The following is a 23,048-nucleotide window of genomic DNA, read 5'->3' as shown; positions in this document are numbered from 1 at the left end:
CCCAGGCAGCCTGCTGACGGGGTGGTGCTGGTGTGCTGTCCACCTGAGTGGCCACAGTCCAGGCCACAGACCCCTCTGGGACCGGTGCCCCTCCAGGATAAACATGAGTCCTCTTTGCTAAGAGCGAACCCCCCTTGGACAAGGGCCCAGGCCGCCAGAAAGCCCTCTCGTGTTCAGCACGCGTGGCTATGCGTGTATGTTCCTTAGCCAGTCCCCTCACCTTTAGCCAGAGCTGTTTTCTAAAGTGATGGGAGGGAGGGCGGGACTGGAGGGGGAGCTGTCCGCCGCCCAGTGCTGATCTGTCTGGGGCTCAATCCTGGGCGGGAGCCCAGAGCCTTCTGTCCACAGAGGACCCTGGTAAACTGCCAGGCTGGAGTGGGACCAGGGACTCAGAGAAATTGCTTTTCCTGGAGACTCTGGTCCTGGGGACACAAGACGAGCTTCCCTGCAGCCCCGAGACAGGAAACGAGCAGAGGCCAGGCTTCCTTGGAAGTCGGTCCGAACTCAGCGAAACCTTTGTTCTCGGGCTGGTTCAGTGCCTCCCAGGCTAACCCTCGGGAAGATCAACCACACACTCCCGTCCTCCGGAGCCAGTGTGGGCCGCAAACGAAGAAGCTGCTCCCGCCACGGGCAGGTTTAATGGATGTTCAAGGCAGAGTGCGCGCCTCCCTGGCTGGCGGTGTGGGCACAGAGAGAGCTCGGGGGGAGGAATGGCCCCATGGCTGCGCCAGGCAGGCCCTCGCCAGGAGCAGCTCCTTCTGTGTGCCCAGCTGAGGGGGCCCTGAGGTGCGGGTGTGGAGGCCTGAGCTGGGGGCGGGGTGGCAGCCCAGGGCTCTCTGTGAGGCCTTGGGCAAGCTGCTCAGCTGCTGGCCCATCGCCCCTCCATCCGAGGGATGGTGATCCCCATCCTGTGGACAGTAACCTGGGAAGTGACCATGGGCTCAGCAGCCGGCGTGGTCCACAGGGAGCTCCCAGGCAGTGCTACATGCTTCACACGCTAACTGCCTGCACCACCCACTGGCACTCGGCCCAAATCCAGTCTGGGGAGGGAGGCCCAGGATAAAAGAACATGAGTAATGTGGGTGAGTTGATCGGAAATCATTAGATGGGGGGGGCGCAGGCCTGGGCATCAGAACAGTCACAGTGATCACACGCCAGGTGCCGAGTCCCACGGGCCTGGGTCCCCGTCAGCTCCCACACGGGCTCTGACACCCTGGGCACACTGCCTCAGCCTCTTTACAACCCCGGTCTCCTCATCTGTATAATGGGGCGACTACAGCCTCTCTCCGACAGGGATATTGTGCAGATTGAGTGAGACTAGGAGGCAGTGTCCGGATGACAGCAAGCCTTCGATGAACGTTCTCCAGCCCCGAGAAGCATGACAGGCAGACATTGCCACAGTATGGTCCCCACTCCAGGCTCTGGTGCGTCACCATCCCTGTCAGATGGGCAGGATTCTTGAGTATTTTCACGGGGGACAAGAACAGGCATCTCCCTTCCTTGGCAGGTGTGGCCTCGCTGCCTGTGTCTGAGGCCCCGTAGGACACTGTGCTCAGTGAGGCCCCACCCAGCGGCCACCCAGGGGACCAGGACCTCTGGACTATGCGGAAGGGGCCCATCTGTGGAGTGAGAGACACTGGCTGCGTGGTTACCGACTGTCACTTAGACTCCTTCAGCCCCTGTTCTCGTGTGTAAAATGCACGTGTATCACTCAGGTCCCTCACAAACCGGGACTCTGTCTCTCCAGACCCCGGGCAGATGGCGTTCGGGCTGCAGACAGACGGCAGCAGCTGGAACTCGGGCTGGGATGCTGAGCTTCAGCGGCCACGGGCTCTGCTGAGGTTGGCTGTGGACCGGGGAATCCGAGCAGCACTCAGGGTCAGGGGCAGACAGGGGCCTCTCCTGGCTGAGGGAATGCTCAGGGGACATCACAGCCATCCTTAGCACCCCCCCCCCCAAACCGGCAGGCTGGGGGATGCTGCTGGACTCAGGCTGAACGGTGATGGGAAGAGGCCACCGTAAACCGAGCCCCCACCCTCCTGCAGCTGCTGCCCTGAGCCAGCCCCTCAGTCATGTGGATGGAGAAATGGGGCTCCTTCCCCTCTCAGCAAAAAGAGCCCACCTGAGCTCCCAGGTCAGCCCGGAGAGGGGCCAGCACCAGCCCTGGGAACAGGCTGGGCAGGACCTCCCTGCCCAGGTCTGGCGGGGCTGGGGCTGGGGCTGGGACAGGTGGCTCTGAGGTGTGGAGGTGTGCAGGGGTGCCTCCCTTTTCTCAGGGACTTCCTTGCTCCGGCCAGGCTTGGACGCACAGAGGGGACCATGGGCGGGGGGGGGGGGGCGCTTCAAAGTGCCAATCGCCTGGCACGGAGGCCCCCCGGGCTGGTTCTGTGTGCGCGCCCCGCGCGCGTGTGCATCAGTGGGGATTTCTGCGATAGAAGCAGCCAGAGTCCCCAGAGAGAGGAGGAGAGGGAAGAACCAGAGGGAAGGAGAAAACTGGGGGTGGGGAGACAGATGGAGACGCGGCGGCGGGGGGGAGAGGAGAGAAGCGCCGCAGGAGAGGGGGAGAGGGGTGGAAGGGAGAGCGGAAAGGGAGCGAGCGAGCGGAGCGGGGAGGAAGGGAGCGCGGGAGCGCGAGGGCGCCGCAGGGATGGGGTGAGCGCGGGCAGGAAGCGGAGCCGGCGCGGGGCGCAGGCGCCTGGAGCCGGGATCCGAGGGCGCTGCGAGCTCGGGCTCCGCGGCGCACCGGCCGGCCCTGGAGGCGGCGGGGGGCCCGGGGCGGCCGCGCGCCCTCCGGGGAACCATGGCGGCGGGCACCGGGGGTCGCCGGGCGGGGGGCAGCGCCGCGGGGGCGCCGGGCTGCGGGCCCTGAGCGCGGGCGGCGCGCGCGCACCATGAACTCGTGGGACGCCAGCCTGGCGGGGCTGCTGGTGGGCACCATGGGCGTCTCGCTGCTGTCCAACGCGCTGGTGCTGCTCTGCCTCCTGCACAGCGCCGCCATCCGCCGCCAGGCGCCCGCGCTCTTCACCCTCAACCTCACGTGCGGCAACCTGCTGAGCACCGTGGTCAACATGCCGCTGACGCTGGCCGGCGTCGTGGCGCAGCGGCAGCCGGCCGGCGACCGCCTGTGCCGCCTGGTCGCCTTCCTGGACACCTTCCTGGCCACCAACTCCATGCTGAGCATGGCCGCGCTCAGCATTGACCGCTGGGTGGCCGTGGTCTTCCCGCTGAGCTACCGCGCCAAGATGCGCCTCCGCGACGCGGCGCTCATGGTGGCCTACACGTGGGTGCACGCGCTCGCCTTCCCCGCCGCCGCGCTCGCCCTGTCCTGGCTGGGCTTCCACCAGCTCTACGCGTCCTGCACGCTCTGCAGCCGGCGCCCCGACGAGCGCCTGCGCTTCGCCGTCTTCACGGGCGCCTTCCACGCGCTCAGCTTCCTGCTGTCCTTCGTGGTGCTCTGCTGCACCTACCTCAAGGTGCTCAAGGTGGCCCGCTTCCACTGCAAGCGCATCGATGTCATCACCATGCAGACGCTCGTCCTGCTGGTGGACATCCACCCCAGGTGAGGGCGCGCGGGCGCGGCGCTGGGGCCCGGTGGGGGGTGGGGGGGAGGGGACCCGTGCCTCCCCTACACTGCACTGTGGGGCCTTGGACGGGACCCTTTCCACTGAGCCTCCGTCTCCTCCTCGGAAACCTGCAGGGGAGGGGCCGTGCCGCCGCCTGGAGACAGGTGCGCGGAGCGTCCGCAGAGCCGGGCCCCCAGGTGCGTGGGCGGGACGCCGGGCGCTGCTTGAGGCACCGGGCGGAAATCACAGCAGAACTTTGTGGGACTTAGACTCGTTTTATGTTTGTGGTTTTCACGTTAAACAGCACAGGGAGGCCTTTGAAAGGGTCTACGGGGCCCCAAGAGCACGGCCTGAGTGTTTAGGGGGCTCCGCAAGGGTTCAAACCAAACCAAGCTGCTGGGCTGCGTCTGGCGTGTCCCGGGTCTGTGCTGCCTGTCGCCTGTGCGTGCGCGTGTGTGCGCCTGAGTCCTGGGGCTGCACCCCCTCTGTGGGCCCCTGAAGGAGCATCTGAAGGGCCCCGAGGACTGGGGGGAGGGGACCTCTTGTCCTTTCCAGACAGCACTGCCCGTGTCTTCTGGAGGTGGAGCCAGACAGCCCTGCAGAGAGAGAATGCCACCTCCGAGGTCCCCAGCCACCTGCACCCTCACCTGCAGCTGCTTCTCAGGAAGGCAGCTTGGGGGTACAGGTGCAGGTTACGCACCCCCAGAACTCCTGTCTCCCCTGAGTCCCTCCTAGAGAGAAGGGGAGACACTTTGCTGAAGTGTCCTGAGCTCACCTCGCTTTCCTTGGGAGAGGAGGAAGGGAGAGGGGGAGGGAAGAGAGGAAGAGAAGGGAGAGGGGGATAGGAGAGGGGAGGGGAGGGGGAGGGGAGAGAGGAAGAGAGGGGGGAGGGGGGCGGGAGAGGGGAGGGGTGGGGGAGGGGAGAGAGGAAGGGGAGGGGGAGGGGAATGCTGGCGTGTGTCTGTGGACTCTGCTATTTTGTATCCCACTGTCCCAGGGAAGGGTGGGCTCTGCTGCCCCGGAGTCTCCATAAGGGGACTTCGGCTTCCAGAAGGCAGGACAGTGAGGCAGGCGGAGAGCACCGATGGGGGAGGCCAGGGGCAGGGAGGGAGCTCCCCAAGGTGTGGACTCCTCCACCCCCCACCCAGGGAGAAGCAAGCTCCTGGTGGAGAGGGGCAGACTGGAGGTGTCCCTCTGGGCAAAGTTTCCTTCAATCCTGAGTTTTTCCTGCCTGTGAGCAATAAGAGAAAAGTTTTTGAGCTCCACTGTCTGACAAGGGCATTCTCCGGGCCCCTGTGCTCACTGTCCCCGCTCCGAGTGCCCTTCTTGGCTGTGTGCCGACAAGTTAGATGAAGGTTCATCAGACTCTTCCTCACCAAGCCACATACAGCACGTGCATGTGGATGGCCCACAGCACGTGGGCTGCAGGGCATGTGAACCCCTGCACACGAATGTGTGAACTCACACTCAAGCCCGTGTGTTCACATGTCAGCTGCATGTGTGACAGACAGGTTACCATGGTGCACAGGTCACCTGGATGCACACTGACAGGAGGGCACCGCTGACTCACCACACGTGTCCGAGCGTGGTCCACCGCCATTTAGGAAGCGTTGTGCAGCCACAGTTGCAGGGCTAGTCCCCTTCTTACCATGCAGGGGCGGGGGACCTCACTTTAGAAAGTGTGTCCCCAGGACTGGGCTGGGGCTGCTGTGGGAGTTGCTGGCGATGTTTAACCCTTGGGACCTGGACCACTCACCCCAGTCTGACATTGCAGGAGGGGTTGGGCTGGGAAAGGAATCAGCTCTTATTTAGAGCAGCTCGCAATCCGTCTCTGCTCCCCTCCAGCTTCTGGAAGAAGAGGGGCTCTGGTTCCTTTTCAGCCCACTTAGGGGGTGGGGCCAGCTCCGTTCTCTACCCCACCTCCAGGCCAGACAGGCGGTGAGGGTTCCCAGGGGTCTTCTTCCAAGCCCCAGAACGCATTGAGCAGCCCCTGCCCCCGGTGCCACGGGACCCCCAGGCCCTCGGAGCAGCAGCACCTGCACCGGGAGAGGCAGGGCCTCTGGGATGAGGCCAGCCCTGGACTAGCTCAGACAGGTCCCACCCGGTCCCACTGGCCGAGGGCTGGCCTCAGAGCACAGACATGACCGGGCCTGTGTGGATGCTGACCCTGGGCACAGCGTCCACCCCAGACACCCTTCAGGTTATTTTTAAGTGTCTGAGAAATGGACACTATCAGGGTCACAGATTGGAGGAGGGCCTGGTCCCAGGGCCACCCCTCCCCTCAATGAGTCTGGTGCTCATGTTTTAGGGGTGATCAGAATGCTCTCCTCCTCTCTTGGGTGACCGAGCCGTGGCCGCTCAGGACACCTGGTTCATGTCCCAAATCTCACCTCAATTACAGTGAAAGTTTTGGCAGAAATATTTAATATTAAAACATAAAGTCCTGTATTGTGGAAAATATGCCCAAAACACTGTGCCTTAGGGTGACCACTGTCCTGGTTTTCCCAGGACAAGAGGGCCACAGGATGCAGGACTTTGAGTTTTAAAACCAAGACAGCCTCAGGCAAACCAAGATGAGTGGGTCACCTCGCTGCACCCAGAACTCCTACGGGGGGAACTTGTGCTTTCTCTCCACGCCCACCTGTATCCCACACACAACACCCAAGCATGGACTCTGCAGAAACCCAGGAATAAATGAACCATCGGGAGGTTTGAGACTAACCCTTGCTGTGTGACCTTGACTAAAGTCACCCTCCTGCCCCCCCACTGTATTCTTCAGACCTTCTGGGTGAGACGATGCCCTGGTGCCTCCCTATACATGGTCCCCATCACAGCGCCTAAGGTGGCACAGATTAAAGACTCAAGAAATGTGGGTTGTTATTAACATAATGAGAAATTAACTAGTAACATTGGTCATGGAATAATAAATGTTCAGCCAGCACAGAACTTGCCTGTACCGAGCCAAACTCCAGTTCCCGGCCCTCTAAATTCCAGGAAAGGCCGTGACTGTCCCCGCCAGTCCTCGCCGTGGTTGAACTCGCTGGCCTGGCCTTGGAGCCAGGTCACTGCCGCCCAGTCCCAGCTCTGCCGAGCTGTCCTCGCTTCCTGGGCAGGTCTTCCACAGCCCACAGTCTTCCTCCCTGTTCACTTTTGGGATCACGTGATTTATTTTAAAAGCAATCGGTAGAGCCCCAGCCGATGTGGCTCAGTGGTTAGGGCGTCGGCCCTCGGCCTGAAGGGTCCCAGGTTCAGTTCTGTCCAAGAGCCTGTACCTGGGTCACAGGCTCGATCCCTGGCCCCGGTCAGGGCGCAGGCCGGAGGCAGCCAATCGAGGCGTCTCTCTCGCATGGATGATTCTCTCTGTCTCCCTTCCACGCTCTCTGAAAAGCAACGGGGAAAATATCCTCCAGTGAAGATTAGAAAAAAAAATTAAAAAAGAAAAAAAAGAAAGGAAAAAAGCAATCGGTAGAAACACGAGCCATAGTCGGCACCGTGGGGTGGAGCACGGGCTTGCCTGTCCTCGTGGTCGTCACAGACGGACAGACTTGCTGAGTCAGGGACAGACTGGTTGAGTCAGGGACACTCGCTGGTGCTCAGGCGCTGCCCTGGGGCTGCAGGAGGCGATCGCAAGGACCACTGCTCTTGGCTGGCCCGAGACATCTGTTCTCAAAAGGTCCTGGGGCCGAGTGGAACCAGGAATGGGGTGTGGGCCAGAGGCGTGGGCGGCAAGCTCCCGATTCCGTCCTCAGAGCCGTGTCCCCGATTCTCGGGGAATCGGCAGTGTCCTGCTCCACCGGGCCTGGCCTCTGAAGGGACGGAGACGCTCCTCTCTCAGCGCCCCCATACGTGGTGCCCGTAGCTCCCGGGGAAGGTGTGGAGGGCAGGGAGCCCTGTTCGCACTGCGCACAGCGTCCAGGCTGCCCAGGCAAAAGGAACAGATTTGAGTCACAGGGATGCAGGTTCAAATCCCGTCTCCACTTCCCGGCTGAGCAAGTCCACTCGGCCTCACTGAGCTCGAGGTCTTCCTTGAAAACAGGGTAGGAAAACGCCACCGGCAGGGTCGGTCGTGGTAAAGACGCGAGTTAGAGACAGTGCTGGAGAGTGGGCTCGGGCTGGGGCACCCCGGTGCTCGGTGAGCCGCAAGAGGAGCAGTGAGTTTCTACTACCCGGCTCGCCTGGCACCGCGCCAACTGCCTCACGCATCAAACTCGATTAATCCGTCTGTGCTTCACGCATTCAATTCTCACTACGGCCCTTTGCGGCATTGTATTGTGGCCACCCCCATTTTCCCGATGACAGCCCTGAGGCACAGTGACGTCACACAGCCTGCCCGAGGCCGAGTGGCGACAGCCAGGACTGGACCTCAGATCTCCCTGGCTGCCCAGCCAGGTTCCTGCACCCGAGGTCGCCGCCCTGCTTATGAACGGTGACCCACCGTGACCTGGGCGGGCCAACCTGAGTCACCTTGTCCCTCTGTCCCTTGCAGTGTGCGGGAACGCTGTCTGGAGGAGCAAAAGAGGAGGCGCCAGCGAGCCACCAAGAAGATCAGCACCTTCATAGGGACCTTCCTGGTGTGCTTCGCGCCCTACGTGGTCACCAGGTGAGCCAGGCCAGGCCGGCGGGTGCTAGCAGGGGGCAGGGGAGGGGTACAGGGCTTTGGGGAGCAAACAGGACCCACGAGACCTTTCCCAGTCATGGCCCCTCTTGGCCACACGTCTCTCCAGGCAGCGCGTTGGGGGTGAAGGGGAACTTGACCAGAAGGAGGGCGCATGCTCTTCCTCCGTGGCCTTGAATTCTTTCAGATTAAACCAGAACCAAATGGGCTGTAAAGGGTCTGTCCCACATGACTCCCAGGCCTCACCCACTAGCCTTTATCCTGGGCCCACCCCAGGAGGCCCTTAAGGAAAGGAAAGAGGGAAGGACAGGGAGACACCCCCAGTGTCCACCGAGCGCATGTAGCCCAGGCCCTGGGCGCTCAGCCCGGACGGCTGGTCGATAGCAGGGGCCACGTGCCACCTGCACAGGGAACAGGGAGCACAAGCCGTGCCCAGCAGGTGGGCCCATCTGCCCTCCACCCAGGGACTCAGCCAAGCGCTGCACTGTCCTCAGCTCCTCCGAGAGCACGAAGTGCCCGCTTTCCTCGCTTTGTGCCCACGTCCCACCGGAGCCAGCACGCTGCCGTCTCTGAGTGACTGAGAGCAGGTTGTTGGGTGTCACTTAAACCCCTCATCGAGCTGTTGGCAGGGAGGCCGGCACACCCCACACGGCACGAGGGCCGTCTCTCCAGGCAGCCCCTCCAGACCCTATAAAAGCAGCTCTGCGTGGAGTCTGGGTTAGCGTCGGGACCAGGGGCACACAGCTGGCAGGGCTGGGACCTCAGGAGGGGAGGGGGCTTCTGCCGTGACATGTGCCACCCCTTTGAGTCGATTGGGAAGATCAGCCTGGCTGGGAGGGGACTCCCTTCTCTTTGTTCCCAGTGTATCCCCATCTGCCTGACGACACTCTCAGGTGGGGAAGCATCATTCTTGGGTCCAGAAACACTCAAACCCTCAAAGAGATTCTCAAGCGTCCCTTATTGTGAGAGACCTGAAATCTTTATAACCGCACCTGTCACTTGTCAGACACCTGTGATGCGCCAAGGTAGCAGAGCGCGCCTGACTGCGCTTAGTCTGGCCCTCCTGCAAGGCAAGGACCAGCATCCTCACCTTCCCGAGGTCCAGAGGGTCACTCCCGGGGACTCTGACTGCGCTGCTGCCAGGGGCCACCGAGCCCCAGCCCTGGGGGAGGCCTTCCTGGCCAGCAGCCTCTGTCCTGATGCGAGACCTGCTTCGAGCTCTGCAGAATGTTTGCAAAAGTATCCCCAGCCCTCCTTCCCGGGGGCCTCCTCTGGGGGGCAGAGCTGGGACGGGAAGCGAGGAGTCAGTGTTCCCCACTCGCGATGCTCATAGAGATCTGCTGGAACCCCGTACTTTTCCCACCAAACCTCCAGGCCTGAGGAAGGAGTAGGAGCCCGGGTCACACAGCAGATCCACAGTGAGTGGGAGCCAGTGGCCAGGACAAGATTAGCTATTAGCCCGTTTCTCAGATAAGCTTGGATTCCAGAGCCAGACAGACCTGGGCTCCAGGCCCATCTGGACAACTTGCGACTCGCGTGACCTTGGGCCAATGGCTTAACCTCCCCGGGCGTCCGCTTCCTCACGTGTGATGTGGAGATCGTCCTGTCTCCCAGGGGTCCGGGAGATCGCACGTGGGAAGCGGGCAGTTAGCACCTAGAATAAAGCACGTGCCTGGTGGGGGTTGGCCGTTGTTATTGTTATTGTTGTAAATTACTGTGTTGTTGCTGGCACGTGGGGAGGCTGTCTGGGAGAAGCTGAGGCCGGGCCGGGAGGCCGTGCGGGCCGGGGTCTCAGTGACCGCCCCGTCTCCCCGCAGGCTGGTGGAGCTGTCCTCCGCGGTGCCCATCGGCTCCCACTGGGGCGTGCTGTGCAAGTGCTTGGCCTACGGCAAGGCCGCGTCCGACCCCTTCGTGTACTCCCTGCTGCGTCACCAGTACCGCAGGAGCTGCAAGGAGATGCTGAGCCGGGTCTTCAGCAGGGGCGCCTTCCGTTCCCCGGGCCTTGCGGGCGACTCGCACGGCCAGAACATCCTGCCCGTCTCCGAGTGAGGGACGCGCCTGCTGGACACGGAATGAGCGGCCGGTGAGAAGGCGGGGCGGGCCAGGGCTGCTGGGCGACACCCCCGGCCGCCGCCCATCGGGCCAGCCCAGCGGCTCCCGTTTCCTGGCTCGTGGGGGCTCTGAGGGCTGCTGCCTGCTGCTCCGGGGCCGCGGTCGGGCTGTCCTTGGGCATCACCGAAGGATGGCCGTGGGCTGTGCTCAGCCTTGCTTCCCGAGAAGCTCCTTTGAGCTCCTGGGCTCAACAGAAGCTCCTAGAGGCGTCACTCAGTCCAGTCACGATCAAGGACACGCAGTGCTGGTGGCAGGTGGGGAAGCATGGCGCCCACCTGCTTCCTACCCACTGGACGGTGGGCTCCACACTGCAGAGGAGCCGTGGTCTCCACGGGACATCGGTCATGCTGGTGGCAGGTGGGAAAGCATGGTGTCCACCTGCTTCCTGGGCACTGGACGGTGGGCTCCACACCGCAGAGGAGCCGTGGTCTCCACGGGACGTTGGTCACGCTGGGAGCGTGGGTGATCGTGGCCACGCTGCCCCACGTGTGGCCTGGCTGCTCTTCTCCATGTGACAGTGGCAGCTGCTTAACCCGAATAGTATCCAGCGAGTACTAACTAACTGTGCTCAGCCGGGACTCGGGGGCCTGTGCCCGAGAGAAAATGTTGAACACCTAGTGGCTCCCCAGTTGCTGCCAACCAATCTTAGAAACGCTTGTATTGGATTCGACTTTTGTCTTTCCCACCCCCCCAAAGCTAATATTTGCGTGTGTAGACAATCCAAGCACAAAAATGGTTTAAACAGGCAGGGGATACATATAATACTGTTCTCTGGAGTCTGACCCTGAAGCCACCTTCTAGCTACGAGCCGTAGTACTGGAGCCAAGGAGAGTCAGGGCGAAGGTCCCCCACCCCGATCTGTGACCCGAATTCGCAGGAAGCTCTTACCTTGTCTCGCACATCTTGTCTGGCACGTCCTTCGAGATGGCCAGACAAGACTGACCCGGGCAGGGCGTTAGCCTTGGTTTCAGAGCGTGGGGTTGGGCCCATTATCCTAATTCCTGTGCATCTATCGACAGAAAGCGGAGGCTGTCCGAGGAGCAAGCAAGTGCCCTGGGCTAATGACCGGAGAGTGCGGTTTTATTGAGAACTGTAGCTGTAATACGTGTGCCAGCCCATTAGCAGCCCCATCTGGATTCAGTAAAAACCCAGGTGTGGACCATGCTTTCTGCCCATTCCGTCTTTGTTCACTGTTTCTAGTTCGCGTGTGACTGCCAAGAGCGGCTATTTGTCGGTCCTCGGAGCGATTCCTGCAGGTAGAAAGGACGGGAGAGGTAGGGGGTCCCTTCTCTCCTGCCAGCTCCACACGGCCTGACTTAGGAGGCACGGAGGGGCACCTGCGGTCCACCCGGGACCCACCCCGAGGAGCCTGTGGGTTTCCACGGCCAGGTGGCCCCAGCATTGAGAGAAAGGGAAGGGTGTGCGTGTCTATCTGAAAAGATGTCTCATTAAACTTAGCTTCTCATTTAGAAAACAAATAACTGAGACTGGCCTGGTCTCGTCTAGTTTCAAGGTTTCCATGGAGACTGGGAGAGAGGCAGATGTAGCCTCCAAGGCCTCCACCCCTTCCCGTCGCGGTCGGAGGTGCGCTCGCCCGGCCTGGAGGAGCCCCCGGAGCGCGTCCCTCCCGATCCCGTGTCAGGGACGTGGCCTTGTAGCTTGAAATCAGCCATGATGGGAATGTTTATGCTGGGAACCCAGCAGAGGCTACGAGTGAGGCCTTTTCTCCATGGAGAGCTGGTTGGTGGCCATCTACCAGCACAGCACTGCCCAGGCAGGACTCCATGTGTTATTGAAACAAAACGGCTCTGACTCAGCCCACACGGCCGCTCGAGCCTGAATCACAGCAGACGTTCGTTTCTGTGGCGGTTTCCTGGTGACCGGCAGCTGCCCCCTCTCTATCGTCGGAGCCCCAGAAGTGCCAGGGAGTCTGAGGACAAGCGTGGAGCCAGGACAATACCCATGGACTCTCAGAGCTGGGCAAAAGGCGAGTCGTGGCCCAGCGGCCGAGGTCAGGAGACGGTCAAGTTCAAGCAGAAAAATGTGTTTTTGATCAGTCCGGTGGGAGGGATAACTCACCCTGTCCTGCTCTCTCTGTGCAGACAGCACGTGGTCCCGGGGCAACCAAGTCTTTGCTTCTCCTTTAGAAACAAATCTGTCACCCGATGCCACGTATCTTGAAAAGATGCATTATGTGATTTTCACGAAACTGTCCCAAACTCAATAAAATCAGGGGTTTGGGCACCAGGAAGACAAGACCCCAGCTCGGTTGGTTGATTGCGTGTTTTCATCGCTATTTAGACCCGGGCGTTAAAACCCAGGGGACAGGGAAAGAAAATCGCGGTGTCAGCGATTGTCAGCATCCGCCAACAGGGACAGAGTCGCCGTCGGCTGAAGGCTCCTATTCGTCTCCACAGCGTCTAAAGCTCGCCCTGCACCGCTGTTCCAGGTGAATGATCTACCTCACTCGGTAATTTCGCGCATCCGCCGTCACCCGGGTTCCTCAGGTAAAGCGCCTAGAAACGTCTAGAAGCGTCTGCGCCTCGGGGCCTGGGTTTACTTCGCCGGCTGCGGTCAAGCGCACGGCTGGAGGGTGAAGGCCCGGGCGCCAGAGCGCAGCCGGACTAGGTGAAAACCCTTGAAGAAGCTTGAAAATAAAGCTGGAACAGAGGGGCCGTCAGATTCCTAAGCCCACGTGCAGGGCAGTTTCCAGCCCCTGTGGCCAGAAGCTGCGGGTCTGAGCACAGCTCGCGGGGCCTTCTGTGGCTGAGCTCGCTCCCCCTTAGCTGCCTCCTGGAGGAGGGGACCGCAGGGCCGTCGGACCACTAAGGGCCCGTCAACAGGGCGAGTGCCGTGGCATTTGGGGCTTGCGTGTCTCGTGGCCAGCTGACCTCCCAAAGGTGTCTCACCGGGAGCCTGCCTGTTCCCGCCCGGAAACCGGCTGGGACGGGAGGAGGGCGGGCTCACGGCTTCTCCTACCACCTGTAGCTCCTCTAGCGCTCGGCTCGGCTCCTGTCGCGTGAGCAATAAACCCTCTCCTCGTGGCTGTGAAATCCGTTTTCTTTTCCATGGCGCCTTTGTTTCCTTGTTAGGGAGAAGGAGACATGACACCCGAGGGCCCACAGGGACCCTCCCTGGGGTCTTGATTCAGACCCTGCCCTAGCAACTGTGGGAGGTGACGGTGTCCCCTCCGTCACTCACCAGACCCATCCCGCCCCCTTCCCACCAGCCTGCTAGTTGGGGAGAGGAGCCAGGTGGAGGCCGGAGAGGGGCAGTGCCGGATGGGGTGCCAGGCCCCCGTGTGGGCCTCTCGAAGGTTCCCACCTCCACCCAGCATGGCCGGTCCTGCCGGGGTCCCCGGGAGCAGCTCACCATAGTGACAGCACCCCAACAGTGGGTGAGCACTGAGCAAGTACAGATGCCAGGCGCCTCGCTGAGTGATCTCAGGCCACGTGTCCCTTCATCGTCACAATCAGGCCGTGACGTCGGCACCATCGCGAGCTCCTCTTCACAGCTCCGGGAAGAGCCCCAGGTCCTGGGCAGCAGAGAAACTCAAGGGGCAACGCAAAGCAAGGCAGTGACCTCAAGGAGGGCATGTTAGTACCAGTGGCAGGAGCCCCCAATTCACTCAACTCTGGCAGCCAGAGGCACGGGTGTCTCCCCATCAGCAGCAGACCCCCTCACTCCCTGCTCCCGGGCGAAAACCCAGGCACCCTGGGCCCTCCCCTCACTCCGCCGTGCTTGGGGAGGACGCCTCTGACCCCTCTTTCTCTGTGCGTGTCTCCAGGGGAAGTCGGGGGGGGGGGATGCTTAGCAGCAACCTCTGCACCGGGATTCATGGTTCACGGCCGTGTCACCCACAGGGAACCGACTGAACGTGCCTGGTGTTTGCCTGCCCGGTTGCCCTCATTGCCTGGCACACGGTCTACTGGTTGACTGAGCTGGTCAGTTCCTGACTGACCAGATCGGAGGGACTGCTCTTGCCTGGCTAAAGTGCCCCCCGGCCCCCAGTCTCAACCTACCACTGCCCTGCATTCAGGTCATTTCCTACCAAATCTTTGATTATTCCTAGTGACCAAACCCCAGGCTCTAGAAACCTTCCAAGGCTCAGTTTCTTTGCAAACTGAAATCATTCCAAACCTCACCAGCCCTGTTTTATAACCAGTGTGTGAACATAACCCCTTCCAGACAGTTAAGGGACCTCTCAGGGGTACAGTGTCTCTCCAGTCCCACCGGGATTTCCCCAGGGAAAGTCTGGCCAAGGTCAGATCACAGACAGACCTGAAAGTCCAGGAAAAGTCAAAAGGGCGCCTTGCCCCACCCTGATCACCGCATGGGGCCCTTGGCCTGGCCGGTCTGTGTTTACTTGGGCTCGTTTGGGGAAGGAGCTCAAAGCCTTGCGGTTTGAATGTGCTCGATCCTTGGGTAGGGCAGCCAGCAGTCTGTCCCCCTGCTGTGGGCTGTGGTGGGGTGGGTGCCAGCAGACCAGTTCGGCCGTCCGTCCGTCCGTCCGTCCGTCCGCGTGAACGGGGCCTGCCCGCCTCCCACACCAACCCTGCCCAGCCGGGGCGAGCCAGCCCCCCCTCACACGGGAGGGGACGGGTGAGATGCTGCTCTCAGGATTCCTGGGGGCCCCGGGGAATGAGAGCACTGGGCCCAAGTCCTCGCATTCCTTCAGTCTTCACAGACGGTTTGGCTTTCTGGTGTCTGTGCAGAGTGGGCTGAGGGCGCTGACACCAGCCTGGCTCGGGGCCTCCAGGGACCGGCAGATGACAGAGGGAGGCCGCCCGAAGGACACGCAAGGTCTGCGCCAGCTAGCTGAGCAGTCCACGTGGAAATTACATTTCGACATTTCAAAAATTCTTTTGGAAACTGGAATTTGGAAAAATAAAAGATATTTCATTCCCGGGACAAAGCGATCTGCGAATGACTGGCTCCTGTGCAATGTTCTGACCCGAGTGTCAGGCCCGTAGGGAGTGGGCGGGGCGTCTGCGTGTTGATGTGGGAGCATGTTCGCCCCTAGACGTGTGCGCCCGGGACTCTGTGCGCCCGGGACGCGGTGCCCGTGAAGCACACGTGTGGGTGAACGTTCACTCCCAGCCGCACACTGAGTATGAAACGAAGCCAAACCTTAGCCCCCAGCAGCTTTAGTTAACACTGTGGCTTTAACTTTGTTTTCTCCTAATTTATTAAATAGAAGTTGGCTCCGTTAAATACATTACTGTAAGCAGTTCCAGTGTGGCAACATTTCCCTTCGTGAAACACACCTGCCAACAGCTCTTGTCTGTGACAATGGGGCTCAAGAGTTTTGAATCCAAGGCCAGCCCCACCTGCTCTGTTTACAGTGGCTTGTTTCGTGAATACACATAAAATGTTGTAATCTATTTTTATGATAGAATTGAGAGGTGATACAGGGGAAAAGTATATATTGTGATCCTGTCTAATAAAGCCTGCTGTTATAAAATTTTATCCACACTTGGATGACCTGGTATAAACATATTTTTATTACGTACATGTCGTCTGTCTGAAATGCCCGGTTTCTGTAGCCTCGTGGAGAGAAAGGGGGGAGCTGTGCCTGGGAACGGGATGGCCCGCCACCAGGGGCCCTTCGCCACCAGGGGACATCTCTGGGGTCTGCTCCAGGAGGAAGGCCCCTTCTGCTGACTAGGAGTATGAACAGTTAGTGTTCCCTGAGCACCTGCTGTGTTCAGATGCTGCACTAAACAAGCCCAGAGCAGTAGCTCGTCCCATCCCCCCACCCCTAGCGGTTGGCATGGTTCCTACCCCATCTTACGGGGAGGAGCTAACTTCGAGGGCTACTTTTGTGGGTCACCTTGATGGCTCCTGGGGTGCCCAGATATTTGGCTGAACTTTTCTGGGTGCGTGTGTGGGGTGTGTTTCCAGACGAGATTAGCATTTAAATAGTGGGCTCGGTAAAGCGGTTACCCTCAGTGTGGTGGCATCACCCAGTCAGCCTGCTAAGGGCCTGGACAGAGCCTCAAGGAAGCGAAGGAGGAATTCGCCCCCTCCCGCCGCCCGAGCGAGCTGGGACATGGGTCTCCTGCCCTCAGCTCCCTGGCTCTCAGGACTCTGGACGTGGACTGACCAGCAGCTGGCAGAGGGCGGGTCGTGGGACTTCCCAGCCTCCCTGATCCCGTGAGTCGATTTCTTTATACTGTGTGGTTTGGTTGCTCTAAGAACCCTGACTAACCCCAGGAACCCACAGGGATGGAGTGGCTCACGCAGGGCCACACGGGGGCCGCGTGAAGAGCCAGCACCGCCTCTCGCTCCCACCGGCCTCTCTCGCTTCTGCACGGACCCCACCGCCAGGCTGGTGGGCTCCCAGGAAGGACACCCGCACCCCCAGAACCAGAGTCCACACCATTCACGATTTGCCTCTTTGCCGACGTCCAACAAGAGTGAAAGACGGGCACCTACAGGGGTCGCGTTCCGTCCTGGCCTCTAACATGTTTTCACCTCACGCGAGACGCTTCAGCCTCAGCTCCTGGCTTCATCCTCAAAAATGAAGCTGCGGTGCACGGTTAGATACACCGATCAACGAGGGGAATGGAGTCCGGACGGAGACCCACAAGCATATGGTCAATCGATTTTTTTAAAAAGGTGCTAAAGCGGCTCAGCGGGGAAGGGTGGCCTCCACCAGACGGAGCTGCAGAAACGAGATTCACGCGCGGAGAAGCAACAGCCTTGACCCCCCCTCACCCCACGCACGAGGCTCAACGCGAATGCATCGCAGACCCCAATGTAAAGACAACAAATACAGAAGAAAACATAGGAGCGAATCGTTGCAGCTTTGGAGGAGGTGAAGATGCTTTTGGTAGAAAGCAAAAAAGCATGACCATAAAATTTTAAAACACGGAAGAATTGGATCTCATCAAAATTTAAAACTTCTGCTCTGGAAAGCGCCATTAAGAAAATGAAAAGATGAGCTACAGAACGGGGAAAATATTTGCAATTCATGTGTCTGGCAAGAGAACTGTACCCAGAATATATAAGAAGACAGATAGCTCAACGAAAAGGGGCCAAAGTTATGCACGTGGCCAACAAGCACACAAAAAGGGTGCTCAGTGCTATCAGCCACCAGGGAAGTGCAGATTAGGACCAGGAGCTGCGCTGCCCAGGGCGTGGCTGAATCAAAGACCGACAATCGCAAGTGTTGGCAGGAATGTGCGAGTGGCACTTCGCCATGGAGATCTTTGTCACCTCGAGTTCCCGCAGACATTAGGAGTTGCTGAGAAGGCCGTATTCCAAGTCAGAATATTCATTGGGACGCAGGCTGTCTGCAGCTTCCACAACCCCTGTCGTTGCCCTGTAATGAGCTCGGGGAGGAAAACAAATCTCTTGGAAAGGCAGCCGGGCCACGGTTGAGGTCAGAGCTCTGCCTCCGCTCTCAGCAGCCTTTCCAGGGGCTTCTCCGTGGAGCACGACCGGGAGGAATTCCAGGCCTGGGAGCACCGGCCAGGGTGAGGTCAGCCGGACAAGACCCAGTGACGGGGGCCAGGAAGCCCCTGGACCCAGGGGTCGTGACCCCGCAGACACGTGCTGATGGCATCACGCTTGTTTGCAGAGCTGGTACCCATCCAGTCACCAAAGAAACAGAGAGATCCTTCTGTGTGACATTTCCCCGTTTATCTCATTAAAAAAAATATATAGCTGAGCAGTGCCGACGCTCCCTCCTGGTCTCATTAGGGGCCTCCTCATAACTGCAGGTTTTTAAACAAGCTCTAGGCAGAGCCTCGCATGGAAACGAAGCCCAGAGAGAAAGAGCACAAGCGAGGTGCGGAGGAGCTGGGTAATTGCGCGCCTGTGTCTCTCGCGGTGGGATCAGGCACACGGACCAGCAGATGGGGTCTAAATGGAAGAAAAAACGGAACGAAACTGGAGTCCAACAAAGGGAGCTCAAAGCAAGCCCTGAGATCAGTTCAGGACGAGCCGCGAGCTCGAGAGCCGGTTACTCATCTGCTGGGCGACTTTACCGGATAACTGGCTCTGATGCTTCTCCCGGGGCCTGGCCGTGTTCGCTCGCTCAGCGGGACCCCCTTTCCCACGGAGTCGGGAGGGGATCTGGCTGCTCCCAGGTGGCAGGTTACTGGACACCAGCAGGGCGGCAATCAGCCTGCACCTCCCCTTCCTGGACACACTCTCATCCAACCGGCTGCAAACCCGCCCGCCTGCCCATCTCTCAGCCCCTCCAGAACCTTCCAGTGGTTCCCCACTGAACTCAGGGCAGCATCCCCATCAAGACCCGAGTCCCCCTGAATTCTGTTCTCCACTGGTCTCCCCAATTCCCCTTGTCCCCCTCACTCACTCCCCATAATGCCTTCCAAGCACTCACCACCACGAGCTTCCAGAGGCCTTGCTAAACACATTTCCTGGGCCTCTCAGCTGCTCCTGGGGATTATTTTTTACTTTATTAAAAACACAGGGGCGCATACTACTTACTTGAGGTGATTCAGGGGCAGGGGCAGGGGCCAGTGCTTCCAATTAATGATCCTGTTACAGAAATCGTGTACCTTGAGTAATTGATTAAGCCTTGGAGTAATCCAGTTTCACTCATCTGAGTGCAGGAAAAGCATCTCCAGAGCTCCTCAGGAATTCAGGTGTGTGCAGAACGACTGACTCGCCTTTAGGGGAGATGCCAGCTCAGGCGGCTTGTGGGTGGGAATTCTGCCAACTGAGACCAGGACCTTGGGGTGGAAATGACGGCTCCCACTGGGGCTGGGCTGAGCCTGAGGTGCAGGGGGGACTCCGGTGGGGAGGTCTGGTGCACAGTTGGATGATTTTGAAGGAGGGAGGGTTCTAGATGGGAGAGAGACAAGGACCTGGGAATCATTAAGATGTAGGAGGTGGTTGGAACCAAATGAGCGAGGAGATCACCCAGAGAGTGTGGGTCCAGTGGGAGAGACCGGGAGAACCCCGACACTGATGGGGCAGGTGGGGGACAGAAGGATGGAGACACAGAAGACAGACTCAGGGAGGCACAGTGACACGTCAGTGAGTGAGGAAGTTTCAAGGAGAGAAAATGTGGCAGAAAAGGCCAGTAAATGAGGCCATTTCAGTGACCTCGGTCAGAGGAAGGGGGAGTCTGTGGGGACGGTCACACAGGTGGTGAGGGTGAAGGGTGGAGGCGGGAGTCAGAGCAGAGAGGATGGAGCCGTGAGTGAGAAGCAGAAGGGCCTCACTGATCATGGTGTGTGTGTGTGATCATGGTGTGTGCATGTGTGTGATCATGGTGTGTGCATGTGATCATGGTGTGTGCATGCGTGAGTGTGTGCATGTCTGTGTGCCCATGTATGTGCTGTGTCTAAGTCCCTTTGCTTTCGGACTCTCGCCTTAAAACTATTTTTAAAAAATTTAATGCATCCCATAGCAGTCAGGGTTCCCCAGGGAACTAGAACCACATATGTTAAGGCATTTATTTTAAGGAATGAGCTCATGTGATTATGGGGCCAGCAAGTCTGAAATCCAGAGGGCAGGCCAGCTAGAGACTGGGGCCCTCTTGAGACAGGATTTCTTCTCGGGAAGCTTCACGTTTTCCTCTGATGGCCTTCAACCGACTGGATGAGGGCCCCTCCCATCGGGGGGGCAACCCCTTCACCTCCTTTCATTACAGTCAGTGGACTGTAGACGTTAACCAACCTCCAAAACTCCTCCCTGCAGCACTTGGTGTTTGACTGAACAGTGGCTGCTCCACCCGGATAAGTCGATGCATGAAACTAACCATCGCATCTCCTAAATCTTGCAAACCGCCGGTCTCCTGCTGCAGCCAGGCCGCTGACAGGACGTCAGCCTGTTTAAAGCCGCGCGGCTCAGTGGCTAGAGCGTCATCCCGCACTGAAGGGTCGCGGGTTCGATCCCTGGCCAGGGCGCGTGCAGCAGGCAATCAATCAACGTTTCTCTCTGCGTCGATGTTTCTCTCTCTCCCTCTCCCTTCCTCTCTCTAAAATCAATAAAAACATATCCTCAGGTGAGTATTAAAATATAAAACAAAATATTAGCAAATGAAAGGACTTGGGAGTCCTCTACGGCCCTGCGATAAGTCATAGAAAAGCAGATGCTCGGCTCCTCCGGAACTCCCCCCCCACAGCCTCGGAGATGCGAGGAAACGTCACGTTATTTATCTGACGCTTTGCCTCACAGTGACTTTCTCCACCACCTGCGAGGAAGCAGGCGCCACTCCCACGACAAACAGTCGGGGAGCTGGTGACAAGCGGCCTCCCACGCTCTGATCCGAGGGCGTATTTAACAAGACTAAATTGGTCCAGCTTGCCCGTTGGTTTGTTTTTCCATTGTTTGAATGCCAACCTGATTATTAGAAGCTCGAGCAGAGGTTCCTGGAGGCCACACGCCTGTCGTCACAATGGAGGCGAGAGGCCCTGAGACGCCCGCTCCCCGCCTCTGAGAGACGCTCTGTCCCAACAGGATGCGGCCGACGGGACGAGTGAAACCACAGCCCCCGGGCGCTGGGCAGCCACCGCCTCAGGCCAGGAGGGAGGGTGCCGCCCAGGTCAGGAAAAGCAGTGTGTGTGCTTGGGGGCCGGTAATACCGGCTTAGGTCACAAACCACGGCGGGAGAGAGGAGCCAGGCCAGGGCGGCGGGTCACCTGGCCATCTACGCCGATGGGCAGGGTCGTGGGACGATGCCCGCCCCATTCCCTGTGCATGCAGAAGGAAGGGAGCCAGGAGGGTCTCTCCAAAGGGTACAAGGCCTCGAGGTCCGTCCTCTGGGCTGCACTGCCCCGTGCAGCAAGCGCAGGCCTGACAACCTCCCCGGGTGGACCGAGAGCATCTAAGGAAAAGGGCTGCCTCTCCCTCCGCAGGAGGGACAGCGCCCGCCAGGCGCCAGGGGCTTGAAGTCCTGCGGTGAAGCAGTGGACACGGGGTCCCAGACGGCAGGTATGCTGGGGGATGTGACAGACACGCGGCCACCTCCTCGCCCAAAGCTCACAAATCCAGGCTCCAAGGTACCATGGTCACGACTCAGACCTTCGCCTCTGTAGCAGGCCCGGTGCTCGCACCCAAGCCACTCACGTTCAAATAGACGGCATCGCAGTCTAACCTCTGACCTTACAGGCTCCCCGGTGCCAGCCGCCCAGCTGGCCTTCAGTGGCGGGGCCATCGGCGGGAGGATTTGTGGTCAGCTGTCTTGGAGATTTCTGCTACCTCCTCCAGGCATCTGTGGTGGCCTTTCGCTGCGATTCCCAGGAGCACACAGTCTCTCACGTGAGAGGACCACCTGCACACGCGTGGGCGCGTAATATCAAGTCTCTAACATACAACATACAAGCCTGTGTACACACACGCACACACACCTCCCCACCTCTCTCCCATCTCCCAGAAGAGCCCCCAGGACTGCCAGGCTGCTGGCCGCAGGAGAAGGTGTCGAGGCCTCCGAAGCCACCTCCGCCTCCATCACCATCTCCATGGCAACCCTGACACCAGACAGGGCCAGGCCGGCGAGCGTTCCGTCTCCAAGCGAGGAGCTCTGTCAGCGTCCAGTCCCCGCAGCTAAGAGTTAACGAGACGACGGCTTCTCAAACAGACAAGCACAGAACTTCCCCGACGCTAACTGCTCGACCACATGGACGGGGGACAGTCCTTTAAATAGAGCCAGATGTCCTTCCGTGAAAAACACAGCCTGTGCAGGGACCGACCCGGGCTGAGGTCTGCCGAGGAAGGAATAGCCGGAATTAATATTCTACAGCCACTGGTTAGTGACATAATCCCACGCGGACACACGTCCCACATCATAGTCCACGGAACAGCAAGAACCCCGGCCTTCGGGGAAATGTGCATCTTCGTGAGCCCAGCAACCCCGTTTTCTGGGAACGAGAGTCCGGTGTTGCTTTGCAGATCCACCCCCTCCTCCGTTCTCCCACCCTGTTCCTAGGGTCAGTGGGGTCCCCTCCCCCCAGCCCTGGGGGTGGACGTGGACCCCGGGACTAGCCACTTGGAGAACTGCATGCCCTGTGCAAGACATCGGGTCGGAGACGGGCAGTCACCCCGTGAAATAAGAAGGAATATATTTACATGGAGTGCCTCTGCCGGGGCGCCTGCTGGTATTTGGTGTCCGACCCGGGTTCCTGACGCAAGCTCCTAAATCCTTGGGATCTCCTGGGTGATAAGAGCATCCTTTGCTTTGAGGCGGTGACTCTGGGTGGGTCCCTGGATCGGGGCTTGTCACCAGAAAGACCAGCCATGATCGGAAGTTTGGGACTTGCGCCCCCAGCCCCGGCTCTTCAGGGAGGAGCGAGAGGCTCCCCTCCTCCCAGAGCTCATGTTTCCTGGGGCAACATCTCGGGCACCGGCTGAGAGTATCACGGACTTAAATACTTTGAAAAGGCAGAATCAGCTTCTAAAAGCTGGGACAAAGGTGCCCTGCGTTTTCCAGAGTTCCTGATACGATCAGAGGCCCAGGTTACACACGCTGGGTCCCCGGGGGCGGGGGGTGGGGAGAGAAGGAAAGAAAAAGTGAACAGAACTGTTTGTCTTCAAAAGTCACAAACTCAGGCCCCAGACGGAATCCGGCCCTAGACATTATTTTTAAATTACTGACCAACGTAGTCATCCCATAAAAATCCTGATTTCTGGCTTTTTTTAAAAACCCTCACCCGAGGATATTTTTTCCATTGCTTTTCAGAGAGAGTGGAAGGGAGAGAGGGAAACGTCGATGTGAGAGAGACGCTTCCATCGGTCGCCTCCCAAACTCATCCTGACTGAGGCCGGGGGTCCAGCCTGCA

General features: G+C 59.5%; 1 protein-coding gene across 1 annotated transcript; it reads left to right on the top strand.

Moving 5' to 3' along the window:
* Positions 1 to 2,891: 2,891 nt before the first annotated feature.
* On the top strand, positions 2,892 to 15,758 carry GPR26 (G protein-coupled receptor 26; the record flags this gene model as incomplete). The annotated part of the gene is made up of 3 exons (XM_081158663.1): positions 2,892 to 3,559; positions 8,050 to 8,163; positions 9,996 to 15,758. 3 exons carry the CDS (start codon positions 2,892 to 2,894, stop codon positions 10,225 to 10,227), a joined length of 1,014 nt encoding a protein of 337 aa, XP_081014789.1. The 3' UTR covers positions 10,228 to 15,758.
* Positions 15,759 to 23,048: the final 7,290 nt, after the last annotated feature.

Source organism: Miniopterus schreibersii, assembly GCF_964146895.1.
Source record: "Miniopterus schreibersii genome assembly, chromosome: 14".
Classification (NCBI taxonomy): Eukaryota; Metazoa; Chordata; class Mammalia; order Chiroptera; family Miniopteridae; genus Miniopterus; species Miniopterus schreibersii.
Note: the sequence above shows the minus strand (reverse complement) of the source record. Positions and strands in the feature narration are given on the sequence as shown.